Below are 10,692 nucleotides of genomic sequence, written 5' to 3'. Positions count from 1 at the left end.
ATTAGAACGCCTTAGTTAAGCATGATCAATTAGAGTACAATTGCACTAACACAACTAACATATGTTAGTTTTCTCTATCTGTCGATGGCTGGCCAGACCTACTTGAACTTCTTTATCTTCGATATCTGTTGAATTATCATTACTGTCACACTTAGTTATCAAATTTCTAGACTAACTAGACAAATACGTATTAAAAAAAACATAAATCTAACTTAAAACAACTTTACCAACTACATCAAAATAAATAACTTGGAATTACCACTTGAAACATAATTGCATTAACTTTGATAATATTCAACTTTAATTTCAGTTCTCTGTGATTCTAACCCGCAGACAGATATACTTCCATCATTAACTTCAATAAAATTCAACTTTATTTTCTGTGCTCTGCGATGCTAACCCGCTGACAAATATACTTTCATTAAAGTATTTCTAGAAACCACGCATTTGATAGAAATAAATCAACAAAACAAGACAAATCACAATTATTGAAGGGATAAATTACAAACTTTCCCTCTTTTAACCTCAATAGAAAATTACTGGCCAAAGATGTTACAGCGGGTATAAGTACAACTACGTCCGAAAAGGAAATGACCACTGCCTTATTAAATCGGAATTCATGAACGAGTTCAAAGAAAGAAGAAAAAGAACTGGCCTGACACAATGAAGACATTTGCTGGTCCATACTAGCTGTGAAAGTAACAGCACAAATACGAACAAGTTCAAAGACTTGATCTTGATTCCCACTGATTAATGTTCAAAGGAGCTATCTTTACAATGCTTCATATGATGATCCATGTGCTACGTCAAAACAATAATTTGTAAAGTTCTGTCAGTTGGCAACAACCTCCACTAGGGAAGATCCAGTGCGTAGTTGACCACTTGAATTCCAGGCAACGTTTTCAGTCTCTTCACCAGTTTGCAATGTCCTAAGATCCTGGTTCCCATACTTTGATGCAGCCACTACATATGATCCAAGAACAAAGATGAACACAAGGAAAACAAGCATAAAGAATTGGAAGTTTGCAAGCAATTCTCCTCGGATCTCGCTTTCATGGGAGTGACACACTATGCCATTTTCTTCATGGTGACAGCCCTTCGGCATCATTGGGCCATAAAGAACAAATGCAGTCTGGTAGAACCACAAGCCCTGGAGAGTGACGGAGATTGCATTTGTTAAGTCCATTGCGAAACTGGTGGGGTAGAGCGCACAAGCAATTCCAGAGGCAATGGAGATAATAATTAGGATGACTAGGAGGAGGTGGTAGTAACCCTCCAACCCCATATGTGTGGTTGAGTGGAAGTAGAACAGCACGTACTCTGAGCTAAAGGCAGTGGCACCTAACAAGCACAATGCACCCTCTGGTAAATGTGGTAACCTGAAGATGGAACATAGTAGCAATCTTAGCCAAAAAACCAAATATTTATCAGTTGGCAAAAATTCCACTTGTAATTCAAACCCTCAAAACCATATAAGTGAATGAAATAGTAGTCAACTAAACAGATGAATTTGTTGCCAAACCTACTGACCAAGGTTAAAAATATTAAGAATGGAGGAGTACAAATACTTGCACAATATAGCAAGAAAAAACAGTTCTCGGCAAGTTAAATTGTTATAACTGAACATCTGTAGTTATTTTATATTTCTCTAGGTAACTGAAAACATCAACTACTTAGTAAACCATATCTTCTTATAACCAAAAGAACAAAACTAACGTTTGTAAAGAAAACTTTGTTAAGGAGACGAGAACAAAACTGCAAAAAACTAATTTAGTCAGGAAAATTTAGGTGATTCAACAAGGAATTGCATCTCCAATTATATTGAAATGTTCTGCTTAAAAAAATATGCAGCATAGTATCATTTTGTTGATCAGTGTGGAATATCAATAGAATTACAATGCTGTACATGGTGAAAACTGATTGATTTTGCCATGTACAACATCAGTTTAGAAATGGAAAATGAATCTCAATCCTACATTGACTAATGGTTTTACTTAAGGAGATATTTTGTACATTCCATTGCAACATATAAAATGGTGAATTATCGAAATTGGAGACACTATTTGCATATCCCAAATGAATGCTATCTGAATGGATTTATTGCATTTTGAACATATGTTTAATTAGTCCCATATCAATTACAAATTTTCTTCTTCGGCTATGATTTTTGCCAACAACTAACACACTCGTGGTCAAAAAATTGTGTCACATTCATTGCTATTCATTTGTGTTCTTAAATATATATTTAGTATTGACTCAATGTGAATCAAAGGTGATGTGTTTAAAATGATAAATATAGTGGGTAGGGTGATAATCGAAAAAAATCACAAAGAGAAATAACGGAAATCATAAGTAATGTAATAACTAGTGAGTGAAGCTTTAAGTTTATTGACCATAAGCAGGCAATGTGATAAAAAAGCAAAAGTGAAAACAAAGAATAATCACATGGGATTCACCTTGGAAATAACCCTTGTATCGACATTATTCAAATGTAGATATGTTTTTTTAAAAAAAAGGAACCAAGACCTCAAAGATGGGTGTAAAAATTCAAGACAAGGCACACGCATACAGACACAACAATGATATACTAAAATTAATTTATTAAATAATTCTATTTAATAATTTTTTAATAAATAAATTAATAATGGGATAATGAATCTATTTATATAGATTAAGTTAAATGTCTTAATAAAATATAGCCTAAGTTATAAAAGATTTATATGTTATATCACCTAATTTACACTAAACCACCCGCCCCACTGGATAATGTTAGCCCCATCACTCTCCCTCTGTGTTGTTGTCCACAATGTCATCTAATGTTGCCCATAATGTCAACCTTCCTATGCTATGTGAGTTTCCTATCATGTTTGTCTAGTTGCTAGGCGAGCCCACTCCTTTCCCATGCAATGCGAGGTACTGATGAAGCTTAGAAGTAAGGAGACTTCCACATCCAAATCTTTTTCTTCCTTTTGCTCTCCATTTCTTCTTCTTCCATAAAGAGCTAGGCTATTAATACATGTTTTCTCATCTCTATAATAATGTTGTGTTGACATGGGTAGAGAAGGGAGTAAAGATGAGTTTGAATAAGAGATTTGTATTCATTTGTGCATCGCTCCCAACAACTATTGGGGTTTTTCTTGGGGTACGAATGTATGTTTTCGAAAAACACTCAGCGGAAGCGAAACAAATTTTTTTAAAAGTTTTGTGCAAACCAAATCATATATGTGCAAGATATAAACGTAGATCAAAAAGAGTTGTTTAAAAGTCATACATTTTCGACGATGTTAGATGAAAATAAATCACCTAACAAGTATCACAAGACTTGCCTCTATTAGTATCCACGCCAAGATATCTTCAAAACAGTTTCGCAAGCCACAAGTTGCCTCTCCGTTTGGTACTAGCCAAATCAAGAAGACAACACGAGAAAAGAGAGAGGCCGACGGCTCCAAGGAGGAAAACTGACGACTCTAGGAGTTATTCCTTTCGAGGACGATCCAAGTGCGGAAGAAGAAGAGAAGGGGTGACACAAGGGAAGGCTTGGGTGGCGGCACAAGAGGGAAGGGTTGCTGGGCGGCGACAATAGGAGATTGGGCGGCCAAAACTTAAAAGAGGTTACGGTTGGACAAAACCAAAGAGGAATCTTATTCAAAACAAAACGCCACCTCCTTATTTATATTATTCCAAGGAGAGGTTTCTTAAACCTCTTCATTAAGGCTTGATGGACAAGCCAAACCCATATCAAATATACAAGTCCGACTCACCTATAAGAGGTATAAACAAAAACTCAAGCCTATGTCCTATGAGTAGGCTTATCTTGTCTGCACAAGGCATGACTCATAAGTGCTTCTAGTGCGGTAAAGACTTTCCATATTTATCCTTTGTCTGGTTCAACCAGACTTAATCTCTTTTTTTTAAGAATCTTATTTTCTAACTTGTTTTTAAGTTTTTAACATATACTCGTAGTACGTGTGACCTAATAGGTTCTTGATTATGTTGATCATTCATAATTAACCATTAATTATGAATAGATTACGAATGACACCTACTAGTACATCATGATTTCCAATTGATCGAAAAATCACAATTGATTTCATAACATATTCTGAATCTTTCAGCAGCTACAATTATTAGTGTCTCTATTCCTTTCACTCATCTTATACCTAATTGGTTCAGAACATGGTCTATCTGTTAGTTCCCACTAGGCTGACTACATCACACCTAACTCAAATAGTAGTTCTTTATTCTATATATTCAAATTACTCAAAAACACATGTCCAAGAAGACCATCATCTTGATATGTTTACTTTGGCCAAAGACTTATGAGTAATAATTCTGAGAAGAGGTTATAGGATATACACCTCCTTATAAAAAAAGTAGTGAATCCTCTGTGAGTTATTCAAACACCTTAGGGCATATTGATCTATACCCAATCATTTCAGACCTATACCTCCTAAAAGATATTTTACTAGGATGTCAAAGTATAAACCTCTATGACTAAGATGACTCAAATACCTTAAGTCTCAAGAAATTTGCACTCGAGTTGTAATGAGATCTTCATTGACATATAAAGAACTATATGAAGTCTTATAGCATGTCATATCCGATTAATTAGTTACCTTTAACTAACATTCACGTGTTAATTCTTAACATCCCTATATTTTTAGCCAACGAGGATCAATGATAAACCAAGGGGAATAACGTGTTCTAATCTCACAAAATTGATAATGTCTAATCTCATTAATTCATTTATTAGAGAAGATTTCAATATATACATAATTACATATGATGACACACTAATTTTAATTCAATCACAATTTTTCTTATGTTATGCTTTATATTATAGACTTCATTAATTGAGTTTAAGATCAAATCACATACATATAAAATTAATACTCAACTAATGAATTTTATTTATCAAATAAATAAGACAATGTTTAAGGTGATTGCCTTTAGAATACCTTTCAAATATAACATACTCTCACTTGGTCTAAAGTCAATTGCCTTGGTATCTAATATCATAGGTCTCAATATATCTTTCAAACTTATTTTATGGTAGAGATTTTATCAAAAAAATCCGTTAGATTCCTTTCGGTAAGAATTTTCTCAATTTGTATTTCTTTCTTACTTATGATCTCCTTAATCAAGTGATAGCGACGAAGTACATGTTTACATTGTTGATGAAATCTGAGTTATTTGGCCTGTACAATAGCCTCATTGTTGTCACTATAAACCAGTATTACTTCAACAATGTTTGGAACTACTCTAAGTTCAGTAATGAACTTCTTGATCCAAACCACTTTCTTGGCCGCCTTTGAAGCCACAATACATTCTACCTCAGTACTCTATTTGAGAGATACTTTATCTTTGATTTATGATAGATGCTGGCTCATATCTATCAGAGTTCATGCCAACGCAATATCACCCTTGGTGAATTTTTTAAGAATCTTGTCCACAAAATAGAACTGACTTAAAACAAGTCCTTCTGATAAAAAAAATCTTTATTTCTATAATCACATCAGCTAAGCCCATGTCTTTCATGTCAAATCTTGAGTTTGATATATTTTTAGTGAATTTGATTATCTTATCATTATTCTCAATGATAAGTATGTCATCGACATAAAGATATAAAATCACAAAGTCATTTCCTATGTCTTTCACATAAATACATTTATCACATTCATTAATCTTGAATCCACTTTTCTTCATGACATTATCAAATTTTTTATGTCACTGCTTTTGAACTTGTTTCAAGTCATATAACGACTTCATCAATCTGCAAATCTTATTTTCCTGCCCTGGCATAAAAAATCCTTCATGTTACTTCATGTAGATTTCCTCTTAATAGAGCGGTGATAGCCAACAATACTCTGATGAAAGTTATTGTCGATACCGGAGAATACATATCAAAGTAATTAAGGTCTTCACATTATCAGTAACATTTAATTACCAATCTAGCCTTCTACTTATCAATCATGCCATCTAATTTCATTTTCATCTTGAAAATCCACTTGCAACCTAGTAGTTTACTTCCCTAAGGAAGATTCACAGATTCCCAAATATGATTTTGCAAGATAGATTCAATTTCAGATACAATTGTCTATTTTCATTGAGGTCTCTCAGAAGAGTTTACTGTTTCTAAGTAACTTTGGAGATCATTTTCCAACATGAAAGTAATTAAATCCGTTCTAAAAAAATTTCTCATCCAAGCTCTTGTATAAACTCAACCTCAACTGGTTTATCATTTTCTTCTTCCTCTTGCATTTCATATGCCTGCTTTCCAACATGAAAGTAATTAAATCCGTTCTAAAAAATTTTCTCATCCAAGCTCTTATATAAACTCAACCTCAACTGGTTTATCATTTTCTTCTTCCTCTTGCATTTCATATGCCCATTTTAAGGAGCCTGCTTCCTCTCTGGTCTTATACAGAAATGCATGTTTGAAGAATGAGATATTTCTCGATCCATAAAATTCTTGTGTATCTCCGATATTTGGAATTTATACACAAGGAACCAGTAAAGATTTTTGTTATATGCATATCCAAGAAATATGCAATCAATAATTTTTGGTCATATCTTAATCCTTATATATCAGGAACCAAAACTTTTGCAAAACATCCTACACTCGTAAGTATTTATAGGATGATTATCTTTCGTTCCACAACTCATAAAGGCTCTTATTTATTTTTTTCCGGGGCACCTTATTTAAAAGGTAATTATTTGTTAACACAGCTTCCCTCCATATGTACTCTAGTAGTCGGAGCTCTTCTTTAAAGTGTGATTTTCGCTCAATAACTCTATTTTATCAAAGTATAGAGAACTATTGTTTCGTATTTGATCTCATGTTAACACATAATTCAGTGAACGGTGATATATATTCACTGTCTTCGTCACTTTGCACCACCGAGGTTACGTGGAACGTTTGTTTCTTAGGATATAACAACACAACCACGTTCTCAACCAAGCACTGGTTGATCATGGCGAATCGAATTAGTACCCGAACGCTATCATGAAAATCAGCCAAGCGAGTGCACAGGCAGAAAGAAGATGGGGAATGAAGGTTGAAAGTTCTTGCTTCTTGAAGTGTGTTTCTCTATATTTCTGCCCAAGGTCGTAGCCTCCTTATAGGAGATCAAACCTTTCGTGGCAGTAAATACCAATGAATGGCCAAATAAAAACCATTACTGCCTCCTTTATCGACCATTTTACTCGGCATTTATGGATTCTCCATTAATCAGTGATTAATTCATCCGTCCTTTATCGATCGTTTTACTCAACATTTATGGATTCTCCATTAATTAGCGATTAATTCATCCGTTACACGCTTAAGTAGTTTGCAAAAGAAGGATTCATATAGCAAAACATTGATTGATTCTTTTGGATAAATTTTTACCTCAATTGGTTTGACATTCGACATGTGCAGGTCGTACTCACACACAAATCATCTTTGGTTCAATGCATTTTGAGAACTAGATCTACACCCTCTGCGCAAGCGCGCATGAAAGAGAGTCTCTCCCCATGCCTATGTTCTCAACTCCAATGGTTGTGATCCAATATAAATCAACCATCAAGCCACAATACTCCCAATGTGGGACTAAATACTCAACTCAATAATGGAGTCTACTCCTTCTATCCCTCCTTTTCCATTCACATTTCCAACAAGTTTTTTATAAGCTCCAGACTATTTTACTCATTAGAACAAACAATAGATAGAAAATAAATTGCATCAAAATATTAGAGAAATTGAGGTATAACTTTTGGTTGACAATAGGCATGTTTGAAGAGATATCGTTGAAAATTTTGGACCAAACTGTATGGAGAGCCTGTCTTACATCTTATCTCTTCCTGGTCAAAAAAAGCGTCAGCAAAATAACCCAACTATTGATGAATTCTAAATGCCAATCCAAATTTAACTTAAAAGGTAATCCAGACTTGCCATTCGATTCAGAGTCTAATTATAAAAAAAATTAGATTAGACGTCAAAGAAACACGAGGAAACTAACATTTTCTTCTCGGAGAGGAGGGAGACAGAGCCGTAGAGGAAGAACATCAGGAGCATGCCGCCGTGCTCAAAGTCGTTCATGTGGCTCGGGTTGAGGATCCGTCCCGGACCAACGAACCAGCGGAGATGTGTGGAGTAGAGAAGCTCGACGCACATGTCGAGGAAGGCTCCGACGGCGATGAAGTAGAGCTCTAGGTGGCGGGCCTTCCCGTGGCCCATCGGGCTCCAGGCGCGCACCTGGAACGAGCCCACCGGCTGCGACACGTAACGCACCACGGAGCTCCACACGTGCCACAGGCCCACAACCAGGAAGAGGCTGCCAGGAAGCACGTGACCCTTGAACGATCCCATTATTGAGATATTATTGCTGATTTTTTATGCAATCCTTCCTAATCACGTGGTTGGCCTTTCGTAGCTTTCTCCTCCTCCTTTCCTATCTCCTTTACAGCGCACCCGCTGCGTTGACCTAAATTCCAACCGTCGGCACTGACGGATGTAATAAACGCCTTTGCTCGTCCACGAGATTCTTCTTCTTCTTCGCCTGTATAGGAAACGAAAAAACAAACAAACAAATAAAAATCCAGATCAAAGAAGCCCTAAACAAGTAGTGAATCGAATCGAATTAATCAGCGGACAAAGATTCTTCCGTAAGAAAATTGCAAGAAAAATCATTTTTATGATGGAAAGTGAGGGAATATTAATACGGGAAACAGAATTAGGGCAAATAAAATAAGGAGATCAACAAGGGAAAAATGACTAAAGAAGAAAGAATTCAAAAGTGCTTTTTGTTATGGACAACAATTAAAGATTCAATTTAAGAGTGCTTTTCTCCTAAAAACTTCCTCCAAAAACGTACCCGGAAAGCCGTAAGCAAGGAGAGGGAGCGGTGGATTAGCTAGCGCAGCCTTCGAAGAAGAAAATGATTGCGATCCGAGACGAGGTTGGTAAAAGGCGATCGCTTGCAGAGAAAGGGGTGGGCGTCATCCGTCCCTCCGTCCCTCCGTCCCTCCGTCCCTCTTTCTTTATTTTTTATTTCCTTCTCTGCTCTGACTTGGGCAACCGTCACTAGAGAACAGATCGTGATGATGCCATCCCCTTCCGCTTGGGTTCGGATCGGTAGAAATTTCGTTTTCTTTCACCCAAATGACACATCAACACGTGTAAGTAGCGTCGACGTGGCCCATATGTTCTGTTTGACGATCAAATCAATACTAGAGAAGAATGAACAATGGAAGGAGAACGCGGGTGCTTACGAATAAGCTTGCCTTTGATCATCTTTACCAATCTTTGTATATCGTCGAACCTCACTATTCACATTGGCCGTCACGCGTACTTATGTGAATCAAAAAACCGTTAGAAGAGAGATAATTAACGCAAGTTCATTTCGTTTAAAACTCATTTCTTTTTTTTTCAAAAATAAACAGTAAAACATAATATAAAATAAAATTTTATTTTATTTTATTTTATTTTTATTTGATTCGCACTTTTACATTACTATTTTAAAATCTACAATTGTTGGTGATCATTTCAATTTGACAATCCACTATTAATTTCTTTTTCTAAAAAAATTTATTCATCTTTTATTATAAAAAATAAATATATTAGTACGGCAGAAGCGATTCGGATCGTTAGAGAACAGGGTTGAATAGTGATTAAAAAAATCTTTCTCCTACAATTGACTTAGCATGGATACACATTAACAAAATAAACAATGTATAAAAGAAAAAGGTCCAATATTTTTATTTAGTTTATAATTCATGAGTTACTAGTGCAAGAATTATGAGTGTTCTCATATTCAAAAATCAGTAGAAGGCGAAGAAATCTCTTGTACAAAATAAGTACAAGAATTAAAAAAATGAAACTTTTAGAAATAGGAGTTTCATTGTTGTTTGTTGTCTTTCAACTGAATCTCTTGTCTTCTTTTATAGCCACTATTTGAAGTGTCAATGTGGCAATATTTGATCGACCGATTTAGTTGTTTAGTCGATCGGATCTGATGGCATTGTAGATAGAGCTCATCCACTCAATAATTATTTGCTGATGTGACGTGATCAATAAGGCTTATCCACTTAATGGTCGTTTGCTAACATGATTTATAAGATTCTATTGATGTAGGGATCACTAGATAATCGAATTTAGATTTGATGATAGTAAAGTTTCAAAGTTAAGATTGTTTATGATCTAACGAATTCAACCAAGTGTGTAGGTAATATGATAGGGAAAGTCCTAACTACTGATTAAGTAAGAAAAAATTCTAACTGGAGATTAGGTAGGTAAAAGTCCTAGTTGGTCAACTACATTAGACTAGGCAAGGCAAGTCTTAGTAGATTGGGGACACCAGGAGGGTAAGTCTAGATGGTTAAGTGGATTAAACATCTAGCGAAAAGAACTTGATGGATCAAAGAAGATCGGAGATCAAGTTGGGAAATCCTGTGGGTCAAGCGATCAGATGCTGAGCAATAATGAGCGTAGGGTATGCATACATTTTTACTACTTTTATTGCACATCTTATGTATTTTCATGTCGATACTCTATGTTTATCGTATTCTTTATTCATGCACTAGGCACATTTTCTCTATTTCCTAGTTCAGAGGTATGCTCTCAAATTTTTACATTTGAAGGATGGAAATTAACATGAAACGCGGTGAAATGAACAAAGAACAACACAAACCAAGAAGGAGTTGTGCCTAAGA

The 10,692-nt window shown here is 35.4% G+C and overlaps 1 protein-coding gene across 1 annotated transcript; it reads right to left on the bottom strand.

Annotated features, from left to right (window-relative positions):
- Window positions 1-457: 457 nt before the first annotated feature.
- LOC141846324 (uncharacterized) lies at window positions 458-9,067 on the bottom strand. The gene is made up of 3 exons (XM_074734340.1): window positions 8,856-9,067; window positions 8,001-8,540; window positions 458-1,379 (listed from the first exon to the last, which is right to left on the bottom strand). The coding sequence occupies exons 2-3, from the start codon at window positions 8,348-8,350 to the stop codon at window positions 833-835; spliced, it is 897 nt and encodes a 298-aa protein (XP_074590441.1). The 5' UTR covers window positions 8,351-8,540; window positions 8,856-9,067; the 3' UTR covers window positions 458-832.
- Window positions 9,068-10,692: the final 1,625 nt, after the last annotated feature.

The sequence above is a fragment of the Curcuma longa genome, chromosome 15, assembly GCF_044706935.1.
Source record: "Curcuma longa cultivar G26 ecotype Majalengka, Jawa Barat chromosome 15, ITB_CL_G26_1.1, whole genome shotgun sequence".
NCBI lineage: Eukaryota > Viridiplantae > Streptophyta > Magnoliopsida > Zingiberales > Zingiberaceae > Curcuma > Curcuma longa.
This window is presented reverse-complemented; position numbering and strand designations above follow the sequence as displayed.

Bases quoted from the DNA above. Each gene is read 5' to 3' on its own strand.
- LOC141846324 (XM_074734340.1), bottom strand. From the start codon at position 8,350: ATGGGATCGTTCAAGGGTCACGTGCTTCCTGGCAGCCTCTTCCTGGTT. The intron at 1,380-8,000 runs GTTAGTTTCCTC...TTCCATCTTCAG, and splicing joins CTCCTCTCCGAGAAGAAAAT to GTTACCACATTTACCAGAGG.